Genomic DNA, 23,661 nt, shown 5'->3' with positions numbered 1-23,661 from the left:
TAAATATACCTAAGTAAAACATGCCAAGAAGTGCCTCGTATAGAGAGATCTTTGGAGAAGTTTTAAATTCTGAAATATTTAATACTGGCTAATGTGTTTTCTTGATCATTTGTCTAAGGTAAAATAGGAGAGAAATCTAACCTGACAGTGGCTCTCATCTCTCCCTCTGACACTTGTGCCCCCTGCACACAAAGCAGATCACAGTCAGAATGCGATTATGATGCAATGATCTCACTGTGAACGTTGCATTACGGCTCAGGCAGCGCATAAGCGGTCCCTCGGCACTTGTGCTTACAGCAATTTGAATTTCTCGGGTAGCTCAGTATGATTTATGGCATATTTCAGACTTTCTCTTCATCAAGGGAAAACACTGTCAAGTTCATGAGAGTTTTGCAACTAAGATAAAGGAGGAAAAAGAGAGCAATTGGAGTAAACAGGAATTTGTGGTTTGTTATAATTTTGGCTTTTGAAATTGAATTGGTTGCCAAATTATTTTTGACAGTTTTATTCAATGTCATCTTGTGTACTGAATAGAAAAACCAGTGGTGTTTATTAGTGAATCATCTATGGACTTATTCAGCCTGCAAGGCACCTGAGAAACACCTGTTTGAAGAACAAGTGCGGAGGTTTTAGTATTAATAGCAGACTACTTCTTCAATAGGGATTCATATAAAATTCTGCCGTTTATCTTTTTTGAAACTCCTGTTCTGGCAAACAGGTGGTTTCTTATACCTGCCGTATTTCATTTCCTCGTGCACAGCTGTGTTAGAAAATGTTTGATTTTATGAACCACATGCCAGACTTGGCAATATTTTTATAATGGACAGGAAAAAGCAAATCGCATTGCTTCATTTATTTTTTCTATACCAGCAATGTAAATTTTCAGATTTAATATTACACGCTTTCTTCATAGTCAACTTTGGTAATATAAGCAGCTGTTTCTCCAGAAATATGGACAATAGATGAATTCATCTCTAAATTCACATGCAAAATAAAACACTGCTGATGAAAGCTTTTTTGCCTCCTTTTTATTATTATTCATAAAAATCCCTAGGTATGCATGGAGTTTTATAGAGCATATAAAAAGACAAGGTCCCTGCCACTAAGGGTTTATAGTATAATCCAAGGAACACATCACGTAAAACAGCTTAGATATAGAAAATACATACTATGGTGAGGGACCATCACACGAGGATAGATAAAATACAGATTTTAAACAAGAATATAACATCACGAAAGATATTTTTGTTGTTATACATGAATTGTTAGGGCACCAGGTAGGACAAGGGTAAAAAATGGGAAGTGAAAAATCATATAGTTAGTAAGCTACTAAGTCAAATTTTATTTTGCTTTCTCCATAGTGTTATGAATTATGTCCATAGAAATCTACATGGTTTATAGATTGTGCTCCTAAAGCTGTAGTAACATCCTGCTCCTTCACTCCATAATATGAAAGTTGGTTTGAGTGATTTCAAGATACCATTTACTTATGTTATTAATTATACCGTCATAGAATTATACAAATTAAAACTTTTAATTCTAAACCCTACAATTGATCAAACTTAGTAAATTAAGCTACACAAAGGTTATTTGGTCATCAAATTCACCAAGATGGGTACTGGGAACACTGAACTGAAAGTCAAGTTCCTAGAATTCTAGTTTAATATTCTTCAAAAAGAATGAACTTTCTTTTCTCTATTTCAATAACTAGGAATAAACACTTCAAGTCCAACAGCCGATCCTGCCTTCAGTTGCTTTATCTTAAAAGTCACATAATGTCAGGCAAGAAATGATCTTTTCCAAGATTCAATTTACTCATCTGTAAAGTGGAAATGCCAACAATATTAACATTTTATGTCTCATATCAAATGAAAAGAATAAGTAAATGGAGATGTCCATTCTACAAGAAAATGAGAATATGATCCTTACACAGTAAACTCCGGAATGCTGGCACTGTACAAGATGCAGCTTGAAATGAAGGAAATATTCTCTTCGGTGAGGCAATAATAGAGTTCCATGAGTAAAGAGACCAACTACAGTAAGAAGGACAATATATAAAAAGATATTCCTGCTTCAATGAGCACTCATGCACTTGGTGTTCATTCAGGAGCCTTTGTTGAATAGCCACATACTGGCCGATACTTGCCAGTAAAGGTGGACAGGGCCACCCTGCCCTCTGCAAGGTGATGGCCTCATGGAGGGGAATGGTCATGAAGCAAACAGACTTGCAATTAAATATATATTATAAATGGTGCAAATTGCTACAGAAAGAAGACAGTGATGTGGAGTGAATGGAGTCAGGAGCAGATTTAAAGAACTAATCTAAATTTAGCAATCAACAAAGGACATTTAAACAGAGACTAGAAAATGAGTAGGAGTTCAGAAATTCAAGAACAAACAGAAGAGAGCTCCACTGGACAGCTTTCAGGAAGACCCAGGGCAAGAAAGAATGTAGTATGTTTGAGAACCTGAAGAAAAGCCAGTGTGGTAGGAAGGATGAACAGGGAAAGAGTAACCAAAAAAAGTTTGAGACCGAAAGTGAGGTCAATTCCATAGCAAACAGGGTCCTCTCAGGCCATGTTAAGGAAGTTGAATTGGATTTCATTGAAATAAAAAGGCATTTGAGGTTTTTTAAAAAGGAAAACTTAGGAATTGAATTATGATTTACCATCACTGCTATAGCTTTTATAAGGCAAGAGGATCATAAAAGACAAGGAGTGAGAATAGGAAGAGGAAATAAGGGTTATTTCAGTGGCCAGGGGGAAGTATTTATAACGTGGGACACCACATGGGGAATGATTACACTGGAAAAAGAAACATGGGGCCCATGACATGGTTTGGAGAAAGAATGAACAGATTAGATATGAAAGTGATGCAAGACAGAGGAAGAGGACCATGGTGAGGATGACTCCTAATTTTCTAGATCGAGCATCTGAGTTTCAAAAAAGCAAAAAAAAAAAAAAAAAAAAAACAAATACCACATACTGAACTTAGAAAAGACTAACCAAAGACTAAATGCAGGGGCACAGGTTGTATTTATTTATAATTTATTTTGCCTAGAACCATTTACTAAAATTCTTGTTATGGATCTTTAATAGAAAGGAGTGGTATAAATCAACAGAGGGAGGGTATGATATTAATACTATGTATTTAATTTAATCATGATATTGCATAATTTCATATAGTATAAAAACCAAGAGAATTCCATTGGTTTTTTTCAATTCAGAGCTCATGGATGGTTGACCTTCTTTCAACAACATCAAATCAATAAATATTTGTATTCTGCACGAGTAGTTTCAAGAGAATGGATGTAGGGATGGGTAATACAGGAACTAAAGAATCCTGAGAAATAGCTCCATCTGATGGAGATGAGAAATGATGCCTGAGAAATGATGCATAAGGAAAAAAATAGCTAAATTTCAGTGATTATTAACCCCACATAATGACAGAGAAAATAAGTACCAAGGTTAGGGATAAACCTTAAGAAAACATTAATATAAAAATGCTACAACTATATCAAAATCCTTCCAAGATACAAGAAATCATTTGAATCTATCAGTTATTACAAAAAGGTATTGAATTCTTCTGAAGATATTGTATAATTAAAGTATATTTTGGTTTCTAACTAAAATCACATCACAGAAATCATAAAAGTAAGTGGGAAAAGATCCATGCACAAATTTAGGAAACTATCCCAAATTACATTTTAAGTATCCCTTATTTACAATAAACCTAAGACTGTAAAACTTAAATCATGAAAGCATACTTTCTATTGTTGTGTAGCTACATACAAAGACATATTCAATGTGAAAATATAAATAAAACATAATTCCATTAAAAGCTTCGAACTTTCTTTCAATAATTTAAACCATTTTTCGACGTTATTTTATCTATCAATAGTAATTAACACAGTCTTAATCTCACTAATGTTAATGACCACCGTTCTTCCGTAAATCCCAGTTAAACCAAGCTTATTAAGGGCTAATTAAAGGAAGTCTGATGTGCGCTGAATAAATGTCTGTTTTTAGAGTTGTAGTACGTATTTTGTCTGATATGTACATAAAATGGAACAAAACTTTTCAATTAAACGTTTACTGGCTGATTATTGATTTCTAAAAAAAAAAAAAAATGTGCAAATGACATAACTGACAACTTTCCTCTTCCTTTGTTGGTGCACTTTTGAAAAAGTGTAGCAATGTAATCTGGATCTAGTAGCATATTTCCGGAGCTAGACACTTGGATCAGAGTGAGGCAAATAGTCAACAAGAAAGCTTTTAAATAAGTATTCAATCAGATCAATGTGTGAAGACCCTCGGTAAGTAAGGAGTGTTGAGGATATGTAGAGGTGACAATATTACATACAGTTTCAACTAATGTTGAGACACTGGGAAGTCCAGAAGGTTCAGCCTTTTAGAGAACATTTGTGAATATGTGTAATGTGTATCTATTATTATTTCACCTTTTTTTCTGTTAAAGGTATGTTAGCATAGTGCTTGCAATATCTCAGTGTTCTACTCAAGTAATCCCCAAAAAGCTCTATGACATATTTTGAATTATTAAGCTTAAAATATTCACGGGAAAACTGACACTCAAGAGAAGCTAAGTTGGATTTTTTTTTAAATAATAATAATAATCCTATTAAAGTGGGCAGAAGACAGGAACAAACATACAAAAAAATTTTCAACATCACTAGTCAACAGGGAAATGCAAAAGAAAAATATGGTAAGTTACCACCTTACCCCAGTCAGAAGGACCATTTTGAAAAATTAAAAAATAATCGAGGTTGGTGCAGATGCGGTGACAAGGCAACGCTGACACAGGGTTGGTGGGAATGTAAATTAATACAACAGTACTGAGAATTCTCAAAGAACTAAAAGTAGATGTAGCATTGGCTCCAGCGATCCACGGAGTATCTATCCAAAGGAAAAGAAGTCATTGTATCCAAACGACACCTGCACCTCTATGTTTATTGCAGTGCCATTCACTGTTGCAAAGATAGAGAATCAATCTAAATGGCCATTAACTGATGGAAGAGTGAATAGAGAAAATGTAGTGGGTGGACACACACGCACACTCACATTGTGGAATGCCACTCAGACACAAAAATGAATGAAATAATGTCTTTTGCAAAAACTTGGATAGAACTTGAGGTCATTATCCTAAGGGGAGTAAAGAGCCATGTGTTGTTATACCTAAGCAGGGAGGCTTCAGATTTTATGCTCTTAATGCCGAACCACAAGCCCCGGTTGTCTCCCAATTTTCACTTACACATTTTCTCCTCTCTTTACCTTCAAAGATTCATTGAGGGGAGAGCAGCAAATATGACTGAGTACTAACAAATCTGGGCCAAGATGAGGGTTAACAGGAAAGGAAATTGGCACTTTGGTGGAAAGCTAGGAGCATGAAAATTAGGTGTGCGTGCATCTTGGGATTCTGGGTCAAATATAACTATATTCAGACAACTGGTAGCATAAAGAAATGAAAATTATGTCCACCCACATTATGTGTGAGTTTTTGGGGGTTCATTGTGTTTTAATCTAAGTGAGAAAAAAATATGGCATTGGATTCCTAAAAGAACTCAAGTAGGTATATGTGTAGAAAGAAAGTGAGGGAGTGGTGACGTTTACATATTTGCTTGTAATACGGTTTTAGGGTACAAACTTAAAAAAAAACATAAATTTGATATTGAAGGACATTTTCATGCAGATCTATTTCTCAGACACAACTGGCACTGGGTAACGGATTGTTCTGACAAATTAGGTAATACTGTCTACTGGATGACTTCCTTACCTGTTTTTATCAATTCATTTCTCTTTTAGTCATTGTTTTTGTCACCTTTATTTCTCAGCATTAGTGATTTATATCCAACTAATCAGAATTCCTGCTTATTGACCATATGTAATAGTGCCTGCACTGTATGAGTTTACAATACAGAAATTTCAAACCACAAATCACTCCCGATACCTTGAGGAATAAGGAGATGTTATACAATTATGCTACCGTCTTCATCTCAAAAAGAAATGCTTACAAATAAATGATTCATTCTGGCTGATCATACTTTGAAATATCACATTATTGTGCTGAATCACTGCTGAGAAAAATCACACCAAATAACCAAAACTCTGAAGAATAAAATGGTTAGGAACTTTTCCAACTTGTCTGTGACTGGCTCCAAATTTTGTATTAAATACAAAATTAATATTGTTAGAAAGGAGAGAGCTAAATAAAGCTTGTATATTCATTTTCTGTGTAAATTGATCTCTTTTCACTCACAGGAAATAGGCTTGGTATCATTTATGGGGCCGTATATTCAGAAGCAATCAATACAAAAACATACCGGAACTGACAAACAACTAGTCAACAGATTCCTTTTTTTCCTGAAATAGTTAGCAATTGAAAATAATTGCTGTGCTCAATGTTACTTATGGTTTGGTCCTCTGACTTGTTAAAGTAGAATGGATGTCACAGCCATTAAGTTTTTAGCTGTCCGAGGAAGTTTTTCACACCAACCATAAACCATCAGGGCACCATGACATTACAATATCTGAAATGCATCGTCTTTTTTGACAGCTTTACTAAACAAAGTTATGAAGACCAATAGATTACAAAGGGGAGAGGAGAGAAAATAGATAATTTCAGAAAGTACAAAAGATAGACGCTCTACTTATCCCATCCAGAACTTTCTTGCTAAGAATTTCTCCCTGAAATACTTTCTTATTTTGAAGTCATCATTTTGAAAATGCATGTCTTTAAAAAGATGATGTCGGGAGGGGTAGGTTGTGGGGGTTCAATACCAACATGAATTAAGCCAATTATGGGACACATCTTCCTTAGTTGATAGAACTCAGAAACTGCTGAGTTACACTTTGTGGTAAACATTCTGGACCGTTGCCAACGCCGTTATAAACATTTCTAAGCTCACTTTTCCAGGGGACTCTTTTAAAAATCAATTAGAAGTGAAAGTCTTTCAATGCTAGTGTTTTAAAATGTCAAGCTTGTATGACTTTTTTCCATGTTGTGCATCAATGGCAATATTTCAAAACCTGTGTATTAAATTGATTATATTCCATAATTAAGCTATTAAAGTGAATAGAACGTACCAGTGTACTAAAATTCACACCACAGCAGAATTGGTTTATGTTTTTAAAGAAAATAAACCCAATTAGATAAAAAATGAGGAAGGCGAAGGGAGAAAGCCCGAGGTAAGGAGGAGACCGAAGTGGCTGCTCAGGATTTATTGTAAAAGCATAGTCAAGTATATTTATTGATTTTCAAAAATATTTTTTAACATTACAGGTCAACAGGTTAAAATAATAAATGCTTTATTTATGATTCATGAATCAGGATTTTTAGAAAGTTGTCTGTGGACAACAGGGAAGGATCAATCACGAGTTTAAGTTTATAAAACCAAGGTCTGTTCAAGTTACTATAATGATTGCAAGGTATGTATTTAAGAAATACATAATGTGGCTCGGTGCCTGTGGCTCAAGTGGCTAAGGCGCCAGTCACATACACCTAAGGTGGCAGGTTCAAATCCAAACAACAATGTCATCCCAAACAACAATGACAGTTGCAACCAAAAAATAGCCAGGCGTTGTGGCGGGCGCCTGTGGTCCCAGCTATTTGGGAGGCTGAGGCAAGAGACTCACTTGAGCCCGGGAGTTGGAGGTTGCTGTGAGCTGTGATGCCATGGCCTCTACCCAGGGGGACAGCTTGAGGCTCTGTCTCAAAAAAATAAATAAATAAATAAATAATAAAAAATGCATAATGCAAATATACATGAGTTTTTTAAGGTAAGCATGGAACAAAGAAGAGAGGAAGCGGAAAGGCTAAGTTTACAAGCAAGAGCAAGAGAATAGGCTTACAGAGCAAGATACGTTCGCCATGGATAGTGAATGGGATGCCATCGGCAGGACAAGCAGGCACAGCAGCACAGAGGCTATGTGAACATTTTATATGCATGTGTGTTTTCACATGTGTGAATGCACAACTAAGTGGACTTTTTTAAAGTGAGTATTGTGACGCTTTTTAAAGTTAGTGCCAACAACTTTTTGTGCACTAAAAATAACCCGTGTGTTAACACAGCGTACTGCTGAACAAAATTCTATATTTTAGGGAAAAAACCATTAAAATCCATACGTATCAAAAAACCTGCTCCCTCTCTCAACAAATGAACACAAATTTACTGTAGAGAAGAAAAAATTAAAATTCCTCATGTATGTGTAACAAACACATTGATATTAATTGGTTTGTCCTTTCAAGTTGTGTTTATCTCTTCATTTCCATCCCAGTTTCAAAGGTCACTCTGTTCCATTTATAAATCCAATATGACAGAGATTAGTAAAAGCAAAAAGCGACAACTAAATGAGTACATCATCATGCAATCACACATCTCACAATTCATTTATCCAATTAATAAAAAATACCATCAAATGCTTTGTGGTGAGTTTTTTTCAGAGCATTGAAATGGTTCATGTCAGGATAACTTAATCATCAGCGTTTAGGTTCCACTGCGTAGCAAGTGCAGGGGAACAGGGAAATTACACTTCAGTAGAAAGACAGTCAAATGAATGTGCCTGTATTTTTCCAGAACAAATAAGTAAATACAAAAATGAACGTACTTAGCGAATTTGGTTTGTATTTGTAGTAAGTTAGTGAAATGTCGGAAGCTGAAATGTGGGAATTGAATTGTGTGTTTGTGTATGTGCGTGACAGCATCTAAATGATTTAATTGCCAAGGTACGTGTTATCAAGAGAACTAAAGGATTGAAAACAATGAGGTTGAAAACAATCACGTGCTAATATAGTAGAAATAAGAACTTTTATAATCTCAATGTTTATTTCAACCTATGTCTTTCAAAATATTCCTAAGGTAAGCACTGTTGTGAATAGTGACAGGTATATTTAAGAATAAGAAGTAAGCAAATATGAGCCTGTGAGCATTTAAACTAGTAACTCTAGGAAGCTAAGATTTAAATTGCTAAAGGCAATCACTTATAAAACTATGTGACCACCTTGATGAGATTAGCGTTTTTAACCTTTAAATTTTTACAAGAAGTGAATGTCGGCTTATACTGTCTGATAGACTCATTGTTTTAATCTCTCCAAAAACGTAGTTGGGATGCACAAATGGAAAGCCCGGAGAGGACAGAAAGGTACAGACACCAGCAAGATAATCTAGAAGACTTTGCAACACAATCAGTTCAGCATTTAAATCACAGAAATAAAGAAAACCGACTCTATTTCTAAGGAAGAGACTAAAACACAGAACTTATTAACAGATTATTAATCAATAATATAGCCTTTTTTCAAAGACAAAAGTGAGTGAAATTAAAACTACTTGAAATTAATTTCAGAAATCTCCTTCTTTCTTTCCATAAGCTCTATTATGGATCTGTGTCTCCTAAAACATTATGTGGTCATGGAGACAGAGGCAAGAATGTTCCAGAAGACTACTGGATTTTGTAGTCTTGTCGCTCACATGACAGAGTGTCTGACTATACATTATGAGATACCACATTATATGAAATAATGTCGGATCAGTTTTGTATTTGTTTATTAATTTATGCAGACTGACATAATGATGTGTGCGGTGTGGATCATTTCTTTTGAACATAAGCTATTCTTTTAAGTTAAATACACTGAAAACAAATCTATGCACAAATGTAATTATTAAATGCTTTAATGAGGATGGCACTGTCTTTTCCTTGATATCCTTAAACATGATATCTTATATAAAACTGAGATTTTTTTCCTCCAATGATCCTGCTCTATACTGTCGTCCAGGTAAAATCCCAGATCAATTACTTCTTTCTTAAATTTTCCATTAGAAAAATGGAAAACTTTTCTTATATTTCTTGAAATGTTGCAATTTTATATGAACTCAATCAATGGAAAGACTCAACCATCAGCCAGAAAGACATGCTCAGGATGGATAAAATTACAGGGTTCATATTTTCTTACAAACTGTTTTAACTTTACAATGCATGTTGATTTACAGATGTGTGTTTATATGTTATACACACTACATATAGAATGTTAAGTGACTGAGGACATACAGGGACCTATGTATGTGTATGTACCCTTTCTCCTTTGTTTCTATGCAGATTGTCACTCCCAGCCTACAAATGACCCCAAGGAAGTAAGTACACTTCTTGGCTGAACAATTTATCAACAGCTTGAAGTGACAGGAATGGTGATTCAATCTTGCATCCCCACATATCAGATGTAGGCCACATTCTTTAGTCTGCAGAACCAGAAAGGGAAAAAGTCCCTGTCGCATTTGCCCTTTCATAGAGATGGAAATATTATTAGAAAGGACATAAACAGACTAATTAAATCACAGCAGTATGGCTGGGATGACAGCTGGTACAGCGTGTGACTGAGAAGATCCGTATCTGTGAGCAGGAGGTACTTCACTTCCAATCCATTCGCTATTAGGTGCTTTCAAGCTTGCTGTGCAGACATTAAATAATAACATATCATTTCCAAGACTAAAACGATGTAAAGAAATAAAAAAGGCTTTCTAACCAAGAAATCTTTTGTGCAACACAGGAAAAAAAAATCATTTACCACTCAGTTCTGCTTTTGAGATAAAGATGTAATAATGCCATTACCTTTCATCAGCAGGATCCTTGAAAATCAACACTCTTTGCTTATCATGCTGTGAAATACAAATAGAGCTAAAGGCATGGTTTGGGAGGCACTGCTGCAGCGATATTAACTAACAGATCTGCCCTTTGTGAAGGAAACCGTATCCGTTTCATTAGTGCAGACTCTAATTCAAAACTGTTGAAAATGAACTGCACATACTGTTTTAATAACAACATTCCTAATCATTATCAAACTGGTAATTCTCTCAGCACTGAATGTAAGGGTCTGTGTTTCCATTATGACCTGCTGTTAAAGAAAACCATATTTAAATCCTCCCATATTTAAATCCTCCATGCTTTCCTATCTTCCAAATTATCTGGGTTCATTTGGAGGGGTAAGACATCAAGAGCATGAAGAGCCATGCGTGCCACATTATATCATCCTCAGCAACCTACATTTTTAGACATTTATGTCAACTACTATGTTATTTATTTATTTTCATTAGTTAAACTATTTTGTATTCATTTTGACATGCTGTGATTCAAACAAATGGCTTTGTACAATTTTGGAATATCTGGACAATTTGGAGAAGAATCGCAGTCAAATCAATGGGAAACACTAGATCTGGTGGCAGGTGCATTAGGCTCGGGGATATAAACCTTTACGTGTACACTTACAGCATTGTGGGGCCATAAACACCCACTACCATCTCCAAAACCACGTTTTCTAGTATCAGGAAATGATGATATATTTTTAAATATATCATAAAACATTATATTTTACAGAAGACAATGATAAAGAATGATTTTAATCATGCATTATAAATCATATGAAGTTAATGTAAAAGACAAAATAATAGAGGATCATATTAATTAATGAACAAAATAAGAGATGTCTGATCTTAAAATAGTTGACTATTATCTGAGATTATTTTGTACTGAATTTTTGCTCCAATTGTACTTTATTTTTTAAGCTTACATGAACATTACAGCATGTTTATGTAGGTTGATAAAGAGCACTACTTTCCTGGATGAAAATTCACTCTTGGAATATGATGGATTCTACCATATAACATATTCATTTGGATACATCCCATATTTCCTTATGTTTTATGATTACACAAAGATACAGAATCAAATAAATCATTTCATTTATATTTTAATATAATATGCTTAAATTATCAGGTTTCCTTCATTACCCAGTTATTAGTTAGAACAAACAATATTCAAAACAAACAAAACCAGTGCATAGTATTTTCTAATTATGTCCTCCAACTGTTCACATAGATTAAAAAAAAAAAATGGTGCCATGAAATCCAACAGCCACTGCATAAAAAAGTGAAAAGATTCTCTGCATTCTGCTTCTTCACACCCTACGTTTCATAGTTCACATAGGAAACTGGTGCATGCTACTAATCATACTGTAATGATTTTACTAACATTAGGGGAAAGAATCTATGAATACATGCCCAAATATTTTAAAGTGAAATGAAGTTTTTATTAATATATAAATATATTTTCCATAACAGTCACCTGTTGTGATCAGTGGTGTTTCTGTTCTTTTACATAAACAATGAAGACAAAAAACAAATTATTCCTCTAATTTCCATAAAATGATGGAAAAAAGCTTCATAAATGATCAGTCATTAATAATCTAGTTTTAAGCTATATAGTTTTAAATACTTAGAAATTTTCCACAATAACATAATAATATTAACTTTTGCCCAATTTCTTCCAAACTCTAAATCAATGGACATACAGTAACAAGATAGAAAATGTGCTATTCGTCTTCTTTTTTTAATCTTCAAAACAAATATAATCCACCCTTATTCATCATATATAATAGTCATACAATATGAAAATATATGTATCAGGACTTCTTACTGATACATTGTTTCAGGACATTTGCGTTGTTTCTAGTTTGTTTTGTATTTTAGAAACCAACATCCTCTTGTCCTTTATTTTCTATTGAGTTTTCAAAAATAAAAAGTTTTAGAGCCAAGAAGGAAATGGGGCATCCAGCTCCTTGTGGATTATATAAGACAGGTGAATAGTTGAGTCTTATCTAAGTGGCTATGTTATTTATTAGCTACATTATTGCTACAAGGGAAGTCTTTTTTGCCATCTTCTCCCCTTGCCCCCCACCACATAAGCCAAATCAGGCTTATCTTGGTCATGGTATATGATAATTCAAATTTTACACAATTTTTTTTTATAATTTTGCATTAAATTAGCTTTTTATTCCTTATATTTTCAGATTAGACTATCTTTTTAATGAAGAAAAATGCCAGAACGATTAAATATTTACAGATGCATTACATTAATAAAATAGTAGCTTAGTACATTTTTGTTTTTATTGTTGGGGTAAACAATTTGGGGTGAAATGTCAGAATATGAAGACATCTTTTGCAGAGGGAATGATGTTAACCATATGGCCTATTCACAACCAATTGAATTACAAACCATGGCAGTTCCTACACTTTTAAGAGATGCTTATGTGATCTTCCATTAAAGTTCCACTCGTGTGACATTTGTGAAAAGCTTTATATTTGGACATCATTTCCTGACCATATGTGAAGCCGCACAGAACAAAAGCATCACTTAAAAGTGTTTACATATAAATTGACAGCTATCAGTTCCAAACTATTTTTTATTCATGTGTCAGAATCTTTTTGGGCTTTTAGGGTAGTCATGTGTATTTCTGTGTTTTCAAGACCCTAGCTGTTAATACCGTTAAATTTAACTCATCAGGCAGGAAGAAGGATCTCAAAAATCATTGTTAGGCAGAAAAACAGTCAAGTTAAAAAAAAAAAAAAACTTTCCATATTTAATCTGTTAAACAACAGTAAATTTCTTATGAATCAGTGATACTGTAATTGAACTGGAGACATTTTTTGAGCAAGCTTGCTTTGGCTTTTTCACCCTCCGATTTGGAATCTGCTCACAGTACTGCCAGCTTAACCAAAAAGGATTAACTCTCATATCCAACTGAGAACACAGATAATTCTCAGTAATTGGTAAAAAATGAAGATGAATGGGGCTGAGAGATAAGGAGCAATTAGCTCATCAGCAGTTACAGCTGTGCACTCAATCCGGATCCATCTCTTGAGTCTCGGCCCCTTTTAAAGAACCTAAGCAGAATAAGCATAGGACACCCCCTCCCCAAAAAATTGCTATACCTGCCCATCATTTCTCTAGTCTTCCATTTTATTTCCTTACTATACAAAGACACCTGTCATAGCATGCTATGTAAATTACTACCTCTCTTAGGACCTATGTCTAAAGCCAATCTTCTTTTTAAACTTTTTTTTTATAACAGAAACCAAATGACTACTGTAGACACTCTTAAATTCCCTGTCAATCGTTTCATTATAGCAGCATCATCTGTTTGAAAATATAAGCAATTCCCTCATCTAATTATAGGAAGGATTTGAGGTTCATTAACATTGCCAAGGCAGAGAATCCAATGTGCAACTGCAGAGCTCTGCTTGGTGGCCTGCGTTCTCAGTTTCCTTTTATTTGCTTTCTCAAGGTCTCCAAGACTTTTTCCTGAAATCATAAAATTAATTTTTTTTCTTCCAAATAGACACGTGTGTTGGAAGAAAGGAAATGACTCCTGCAAAAAGTATTCTATTTCTGTAGGAATGGTTAAAAAAACAACAACAACAAAAAAGATACGAAATGGTGAGCTGAAGAAGATAATATTATCTCTTTATCTGCCTGGCTTTTTTTTTTTTTTTTTTTTTTTGCTTCATATATTTGTTTGTTTGGTTGGGTTAGTTGAGGAAGAGAAGAAGTCAGGAGTGAGAAATACCGCTGAAGAACAAACATGAGTCCTTATTTTTCATTAAAACTTCTGCATCCTTGTTAACTACTGCCAGTTTGAGAAAATGAAAAAGAATCCTATGTTTGCAGCACGTGAAATGTGCTCAGGACTGTAGCGCCCTGCGTCTGCTACCCTCGCCTGTGTTCCACAATGTGCAGAAAGAGAAAATGCTCAAGTCTTAAGACTACTTCACTTCCTTAAAGAAATAACAGCCATTGGGAGGTTATGACTATAGTTTAAACAATGAGATTTTCTTGGGACATCTGTTTTGAAATCACATTTTGAATAGATATGAACTCATTTCCTACTAAGCAAGCCATCTACTATTGTTGATAGCTGTTTACCAGTTCTATGAGTCAGATATTAGCCAGTGGCAAAGGTCCCTCTTAAATCCTCCGAGTATTTTTTAAACTGTATACATAGTGTTTTCCTTAAATAAAATGTTAAGAGAAGTACGAAGGCAGCCCTTTCCTGCCTCTTGGTAAATTGCAGTCCACAAAATTTTGCACTTGGGAATAATATTTAATGTATTTATCTTTAAAGAGTTATTTCCTTTGTTGTCATTAGTGAAGGGAGTAAGATACTAGGTTTAGCAAGTATTTAAATAACACAGAAACTATTAAGAGATGCTCTCTCTGTCAATATTTACATAGCATTTAAAAACTAGAAGTAAAATTAAGTTTCCTTTATTTAGATTAAGCTGATTATGATTAATTTAGTATCCTCAAATGTGTGTGTAATGCCAAAAAAAAAAAGATAAACAGATAAAAACATAGCTATAGATACTATCAAATTGACCTTGGGTTCACCGGTTTTAAATTTTGCGTTTGCAATATCCTACTCCCAATTTCCAAGCAGCATTTTTTAAGCTGGTTATGTAGATCAGTCTTTAAAGCAAAAAAATAGCAATTTATCTAGCCTGTATGTTGTGGACAGTGTTGCCACTAAAAAGAATCCAGGACATTTTTCCTTCTTATCTGCAATGTAGCTCATATCAGCCAACCTGTCACAAGATAGTACTTGATATAAACAAGAGATTGCAAAGACATCTCAGTAATCAATATCAGGATGGCTACAGTATGGAAACCCCAACCAGTGCATATCATTTGTCTCAGCATCTATTTCTATGGCCAAATGAAGCATTAATTCAAATCATAAATCTATGGTGATTTAAATCTGGGAATGAGCACCTGCCTGCTTTAATGATTTATTTTGTACATTTCAGTAAGCAGGAGATTTGTCCATATGAACTGACAGGTCACCTTCAGATGCCAGGAGCAGACTGTTTATCACCATGCAGACTAGCATCTCATCTTAGCAAGTAAATATTAAACTAAAAGAATCCAATTGATTGTGGATGAGGGAGAATGGCGACATGGCCATATATTTTACTCAGTGTGCTGATGCCTCACACGGCTTTACCCTGAGGTCCTCACTTCTTCCAAAGTGATCATTCTGTTGCAAAGATCTGAGCTCAAGGTTACCATGTAAAACCAGGATATGAAATAATTAATTTGTCAGAGTCAAAGGTTTCTTTAAACACCCTTTCTGGCTAATTTTGAAGATTCATATTATAAGCCGGAAAGGGTCATCTATGATGAAATTATCCCGTCACCTCACCAAGCCAAATCAAACCAAACCAAGCAAAAACAAAATCTATGTTTGGGAGCTATAGGATTTATTTACAGCTAAGGAAAAAAACAATCACTGCTCCTATAAAGGAAAGCCTGAAATATTTAAAGTGAGCCAGATGAGTACGAGAGGGAAAACGATCCCTGAATTGGCCTCAAAAATGTCACTGGATTTGGGCAAGACTGAGTAACAACAATACATCATTTAAGTAGCACCTCTCTGAAGGGTTTCACTGCTTCTAAGAGCCAATTGATAGATTCATGAGAGCGGTTTGTATGCTGAAATATAGGCCTTGAAGATTCTTGGGATTCCTTCTAGAATTCACATGCTTCAACACCACTTTCTGACCACTTGACGGTAGCCGATTACCCTGGAAGATTCAGCGCGTCGTATCTGCTTACTTAACCACCTCACCCATACACTGGATGCTCCTTCAGTACTACACCTGTGCTGTGGCTAGCTGGTATTCCTAGAATGAACTAAAATCAAATGCATAACAAAATCCAAATGAAATGATCCAACGCCTGCCCTGAAATTTCTTCACAGGGCTGCTGCTTTACAAAGAGTAAAAATAGGAAAAAACGAGGAGGAAGCAGTTGACAGCTGTAGAAAGAGGGAAAAGGTAATTTTCAGGAAGGAAATTTTGAGAAATAGTAATAATAATAATAGCAAAAAAAACCCTTATGAATATTACTGATAACTAAACAATGTTAAAAGAAGACATGGTACTAAATAATGTAATCAACACAGGACAAACATTTTCATTCTCACCTTGTAGATAGTATTATTGATACCATTTTCCAGATGTGGAACATTAGGCTCAGAAGTTTACAGAACTTTTTAAAGTCACAGAGCTGTTGAACACTTACCAGGAAGCAGGCATTGTCCCCAGAACCAGAGAAGACCAGGACCATATAAAGCTACAATTAGGCGATTGCTTTGATCTGTGAAAACTCAGCCCTACCTTCCCCATTGTTCTCTTCCCTTCCCAAGCCGTCTCACTGCTCCCTAAACTCGCTTTCCTGGATCTCTAAACAAATACCTGGCGTGGGGCTGAGGTGCTCAGGAAGAATAACATCATAAATCAAAACTTCTGAGAGGACAGAAGCAGTGAGAATAGAATGAAAACGACAAGGATGACATTTCTTTGGCCCAAATCAACTGAAGATATCTAATGGCACCGGATTAACACAATGTCGAAGTAATACGACCTTCCCGGAAAATGCAAGTAAATTTTGCTTCTGGTTCAGGTTGGCATTGATGGCATCAAAGTACAAAGCAGTAAAAGGAAAACCCAAAAAAACTAAATACCATGGTTAATAAAAGTCATTTCTTCCAACTAAGATACAAAAGAAAACTTAGATTATTTCCCTTTTAAGCCATTGTCATAGCCTCTGTACAAAATACTTAAAGCAAGCTACAACTTGGTCCGTAGACCAATGTTATTGCATACTGTCAAGTATTAAATACACGTGATACTTAACGAAAAGTTATGTTCTTCTCATCTTTTGCTTGCTGATTTCTCCAAAGTCAATTTCTGCTTTACTTCTCAAAAAAATTCAAATAGAGGTACTATGTTTAAAATTAAGTTTTATTAAACTGCCTATTTTAAGAATCCCTCCTCATAATCCCGACTATCAAGAACAGCCTGCATTCAAGACTTGCGCTTCTAAAATTCTGGAAACAATCCAAATTATGTTTTGGAACGATGGCTATGATTTATAGTGGCTCATTCCTTGTTTTCTGAAAGTATTTAATGTTGCCTTATTTTATAAGCCAAAGCAAAGGGCTTTCATTTTTAAGTAATTATACTTAATAGTTCCACAGATAAAACGATAATTCCTTCAGTTCACTTCGATACCATTTTAACTTTTAAAAGTCTGAACTTGTATGTATGAACCATGACTTAAACCACCCTCTGCCCTCACTGCCCTCCCCAGGGGCAGTTACAAATCCAAGCGCTCTTAGTTTACTAAGTCCTTTCCAGCTTAGGGTCACCTTTTTTTGGTTTTCCTCCATGTCTTTTCACCTTTCTGAGACTTGCTGGCACCACCTACTCCCAGTTCTGTCACCCATGGCTTTTGGTCTTTGTCTCTTATGTACAGGTCTGTAATTAAGTTCACAAAATCATCCTAGAAAATGTGCCCTGGAGGGTGGACTAGGTGCTGACCCCAGAGCCTAGCTTCCCTAGGGGAGTTCTTTAAGTGTGACTGTCGGGACTGGTCAGCAATGAGGCCTGGAGCACTTTTACCAGGACGAGTTTGTGAACTTATCTGTCCAACCTCCTACTTGCACTGTAAAGTTCTATTTTTCTCTTTTGACATTAAAAGCTGCCCTTTACTATCACTGAGCTAGTGGTATTTTGTGTTTTGTGTGTCTATTTCAAAATTACTTCCAACTCAGGGCAACGCCTGTGGCTCAAAGGAGTAAGGCGCTGGCCCCCTATGCCGGAGGTGGTAGGTTCAAACCCAGCCCCGGCCAAAAAACAGAACAAAACAAAACAAACAAACAAAAAATTGTAAAATTACTTCCAACTCTAACATTTATGTCTAGTGTATGTTTCCAGGGAACTGTTTTGAAAATGACTATTACTAAAATCCGTATCATTCCTTTCTATACCCTTCACAGACTGCAAGTGGAGAGCTGCTGAATAACCTAAGAAACAATGTGCTCAAGTGCTACCTGGAAGAGACTGAACACCCACGAGTGACCGTGTCCTTCATGAACGTAAGTTGGATATGGTATGTTTTGCACATCTTGCAATATCCAAACTTCTGTTGAAAAATTCTATTTTGAGCATGGTTTCTGCATTTTAGGGAGAAGAAATACAGGATCGAAGGAGAATAAAATGTTTTACGTCACCAAAACACAAAAGCTAAAGATTTCACTAATGAAAAACCTACCCACATGTGAAGTTATGTTTCACAAAACAAATTACTCAAATGGACATTTGGCAAAGGTAACCCCGTTGCCTTCAGTTTGAGCATAACAGTTAACTTTTCATCTCTCTTTCTTCACAGAGCAAGAAAGAAAAAAATCAGGAAAATTAAAGTTGTACTTTTAAGATGAGAGAGACATTGATAATGGTTACGTATGGGAAGAATTAAGCATTAGCATAATCCTCATTCTTGGCAGCCTACGAAAAGAGTAAGTCTGTTACACTGACAAGGACAGTGAATTTCTAACTTGATAAATGCATTAAAGGAATAAAAATCAGACATTGGGTTTTATTTGCACATATTTTTCTATCACCCTAGTTATATTCAATAGTTAGAATTCTGGTGATTGAAACTTATTTGTATTATGAAAGGTGTTAATTGAATGCTTAAAGTAGAAGGTGTAGCCAGAAAGTTGATCCTATGAAGAGTAATTATTCATTTACGGGGCATGTTAGAGAGACAAAATGGTTATCTTCAGAATAGTGTGGTTCGGAAGCAAAAATACTAACTTGTAGGATGAAGAGCCACAGTTTTGTTCTGGAAAAGCAAGTACTATCCTTCAGTAGCAAAGTGATCGCAGAACGTTTCAGAGGACATAAAACTTACCGACACTTGAATTCATGTCCCCGTTTTCAGAGTCTGCTCCGTGTTGGTTATTACTGGCATGATAGTTGCTCATAGCTTCTAATTTGATTTTTTTCACCTTCATTGCTTCAGCAATAGCTGCATTGGTGGCCGCGGCAGCTGCTGCGGCTGCTGCTGTCAGACCTTCAAAGAATAAATTAAAAATGAGGTCATTTAAACTCCAATTTTTCATGTAATAGTTTGTGTACTCTGTAATATTAATACACCTACACACAAACATATATTAGAGTATCTGATCCTTTATGCAACACTCTGACAATGTACATTCTTTCCTACTAGCCAAGGAAACAATGCTGATATAAGGAGGGTGCTCTTGAAAATCCCCCAGTGAATGTTAGCAGAAATGTAATTTACACACGGAGAGAAAGTGCTGGAAACGCAGCCACCGTGACCTCTCCATGAAACCCATCCGAGTCTGTCCTTCCCCGCTGCAGACCCTACAGCTGCTTAAAGGGAGGGAAACTCTGAGCTGCTAGATTAACCCACAAGGCCTTACACTAAGTAGACACCTACATCGCCCCATCTGTCGTTGCTGTGTCAGACTCCGGCTATGTCGAATATGCTACTGTTATCTATCTGGATGCCCTGCCTCGTTGAGTCTGTGCTTTCCCACAGTCCATTCTCATTTTCTGGAATCTTCTTATCCCATGGCTCACTTCCCTGACTTTACATCCTCCAGCAAAATGCTAGTTCTTCTTCTTCTTTTTTTTTTTAGAGACAGAGTCTCACTTTGTCGCCCTGGTAGAGTGCTGTGGCGTCACAGCTCATAGCAATCTCCAGCTCCTCTTGCCTCAGCCTCCCGAGTAACTGGGACTGCAGGCATCTGCCACAACGCACAGCTATTTTTTTATTGCAGTTTGGCAGGGGCAGGGTTCCAACCTGCCATCCTCAGTATATGGGGCCAGTGCCCTACCCACTGCACAGGAGCTACCCCCAAATGCTACCTCTGTCTAGGAGTCTTACCATAACCTGCATTGAGCCCTCGTCTGCTCTTCCCCCCCTGGCCCGTGTTTATACCTGGGCTTCTATTACAGCACGTGCTCTGTTGTGCTGTGAATGTCTGTTTGTATGTGTTTTCCTCACTAAGTTGGGAACTACTCACTGGCACAGACCAAGTGTTGCTACACAGCTTGGTGTCACCAGTGTTCGAGGTGTTCAAAAGTAAAATAAAATGTAGCAAAAGCTAATACTTTGTTTCTAGTTGTTAAATGTAAGTGCTGACTTATTGTGATCATCTTAGTAACCCTACGGGATTAATTTTACCATGATGCTTACTTTACAGATCACGAAATCATGGCACAGGACTTCAAAGCCCCAGAGTTGCCAGTTTTAACCATTAAGCTGTGACGTCTGTGCATGACAGCTTGTCTCCTTCGTCCAAAGAGCACGAGCAAGGTGCACGCATAAGATTAGAAAGAGAGTTTGAGACAAGATTTGGGAGAACCAGAACATTAAAGCCATGTTATTCTGAACGTATATATTTATGTAGAGGGGCAGCAGGCAATTGTTTTTGAGCAGTGGGATAGTTTGTCTTCTTGTAAGTAAGGGAACTTATCCCAAGCCAAGTCACTTGAGCCTGGCAAACCTCGTCTGCAAAATGACAGACATGGGCATAGATGAATGATCGCTCCTAATTCTAAAACTTTAACAGTGTATGGGAAGATATATGTCTCCCAGCCCCCACCAACCCCACAAATACTCTTTTTGCTGTGGCTGCTTTCGTATTTCTGACTGCAGTGCTCCAGCCGTTTGAATCTATCTGTGTGATTTATTTGCACTCCCAGCTGGTGGATTAGAGACTGAACACCACTCTCCTCCTTTTCCTCCCTACTAATCATCACTTCTACTTATTACAGCAAATAAGTTACAGCCCATGGAATTAGAAGAAAGTCTTTTTTTTTTCTTTTTCAAGACAATCTCTGCTATTTTTTGTAGAGGTTAGAAGACTTCACCTTTCCTTCAGATCCGACCAAAGAAGCCCTGACAACCTTCACCCCAGAGCAATAAGACCTTCAGATCCGGATCTGTGCATGAAACCCTGCTAACTGCCCCTTAAAAGGCACTGATAAAAACTCAAAGAATCCATCCGGGTTTGATCTGCATGTTCATTGCCTTTTAAGTCCCAACTTGAACTGATTCTCTCATCTTCCTATGATTGAATTTTCTCCCCAATTACTCATTTCCTTCAAAGATGTTTGAGAACATTTTCTTTCCGGTTCTCTGAAAATTCCCTTTGTGTTTCCCAACAAATCTTTTTTCCTCAATTTTGCCTTGTTATCAATCTGAATATCCCATGTGTCCCTTCCCTCAGTTGCCTGGGACTGACCCATCTCCAGCATGTAACATTTCAAGGGCTTTGTATTGGATTTACGATGCAGGCAAATCTTGCTTATAGTATCCATGAGATATGCTGGCTAACATCATACAGATTCAAATAAAATGAAGCATCGTAAAATATAACCGGGCATGATACGGCCTCGGACGAACAAATCAAACATTCTTGAGCGTAGTTTCTTCATCTGTAAAATCTTTCTAATCCCAGAGGGAAAATGTAAGGATGAAATAACATAACTCATGCGAAGAATGCTATATCATATTTAGTAAAAACTAAGCATACTATATATTCTAGATCCTTAGTAAATACAGCCACAGCCTAGCTTGATTTCTGCAGGATATCGTAGACTGGTAGAACCCCCTCCGCTTGAAAAACTTATACTTGCACAAGTCCTTGACTTTTAAAAATACTTTTCATAATATTGTTATTTAGACGATCGTATTTATAGCACTCCTTTATTTTATAATTGACAGTTTTCCGAGTTTTATATGTCTAATACAAATAACAGAAGATATTCATGCGTCTTACACACATGCATGTGCACATGTGGTTAACGTGGATAATTTTTAGTTTTCTGTTTTTAGCCCAGTTTTATGAAAGCAGGAAGGAAGCCACGACCTATGCACATACATAGTTGCTGGGTTTTGTTCCACTAATTCAACTGGTTGTTTGATGAGTTCTCCACATTAATTCTTTGATATCTTTCAAATTCAACCAGTTTTCTCCATTTCTACTGCCTCCCCCATCAATGCAAGATTCCATCTTTTTCTTTCTGAGAGTGCTACAATCAATCTTAACAGCTTGTACCTTCCCCTACCTCTAATCTCTTCTTAGGAACATGAAGATCTGATGGTGAAGACCAGGGCTTCGCATGGTGGTCAGGGCCCTTCACGCGCAGTTTCCTGGCCCTGTGTGTAGAACCATCTGTTCTTCTTGCTCTCTGTGCTCCTGGGACATAGGCTTCCCTCCATTTCCTCTACTGGACTACCTCACACCTTATTTCAAATCAGTCTTTGCACTCATTGGTCCGACTTTTTGGAGAAGCTCTCTAGTCCCCAGTCCCAGACTTGCATGCACCTCTGTCATGCACTGGCTTAAACATTAGGCTCTCAAAGAAGCAGGCTCAGGGTCCCACGTCTTCATTTCCACCTTGAAAGTCAATATTTCGTGAATTAGCTCAAGGCTCACTCTTTTAAAGAGTTGTCCCTGACCTTCTCCAGCCTATTCCTTGAGTAGACTTAATGATCCACTCGCTTGAGTTCATTTCAACCCTGCTTCTTTGTGTCTTTGCTACCACCGCTGAGCATTAGGATCAGCCACAAAACTTTGAAGGTGTGCAAATTCTGAGCCCTGCCATCTGAGATCCTGACTCAGTAGATCTGAGTTGGTGCCCCAGCATCTGTATATTTTTAGTTAATGTTACCATTCCACAGGCCTTTTTAAAGTGCAATCTGAGCAGAGCGAAGCAGTCCTTTGAACTATTTATTGCTCTTTTACTTGTGGAGGGGGTTAGGGCTAGATCCTCTAAGTCACATAACTCTTCTGTCTCACATCTATAGAGACTTTTGTTACTCACCCCCCACCCACCCACCACTTCTGTATCTCACCCCAAAGTGCTCATTCGACAACTTACCACTGCTTTTCACTCTTCCCAACAATCCATTTTTCCCAAAATATCAGAAATACTTTCTT

General features: G+C 36.5%; 1 protein-coding gene across 1 annotated transcript in view; it reads right to left on the bottom strand.

The window, feature by feature from the left end:
• Positions 1 to 23,661, bottom strand: part of DACH1 (dachshund family transcription factor 1) — a 431,057-nt gene that overhangs the window by 182,871 nt on the left and 224,525 nt on the right. The window contains exon 4 of the mRNA XM_012805095.1: positions 19,596 to 19,757. Within this exon, the coding sequence (XP_012660549.1) occupies positions 19,596 to 19,757 (162 nt within the window). The remainder of the gene's footprint in view (positions 1 to 19,595; positions 19,758 to 23,661) is intronic.

The sequence above is a fragment of the Otolemur garnettii genome, unplaced genomic scaffold, assembly GCF_000181295.1.
Source record: "Otolemur garnettii isolate 467f Iridium unplaced genomic scaffold, OtoGar3 scaffold00036, whole genome shotgun sequence".
Taxonomy (NCBI): domain Eukaryota; kingdom Metazoa; phylum Chordata; class Mammalia; order Primates; family Galagidae; genus Otolemur; species Otolemur garnettii.
The sequence above is the reverse complement of the archived record's forward strand: the minus strand, read 5'-3'. Positions and strand labels throughout refer to the sequence as shown.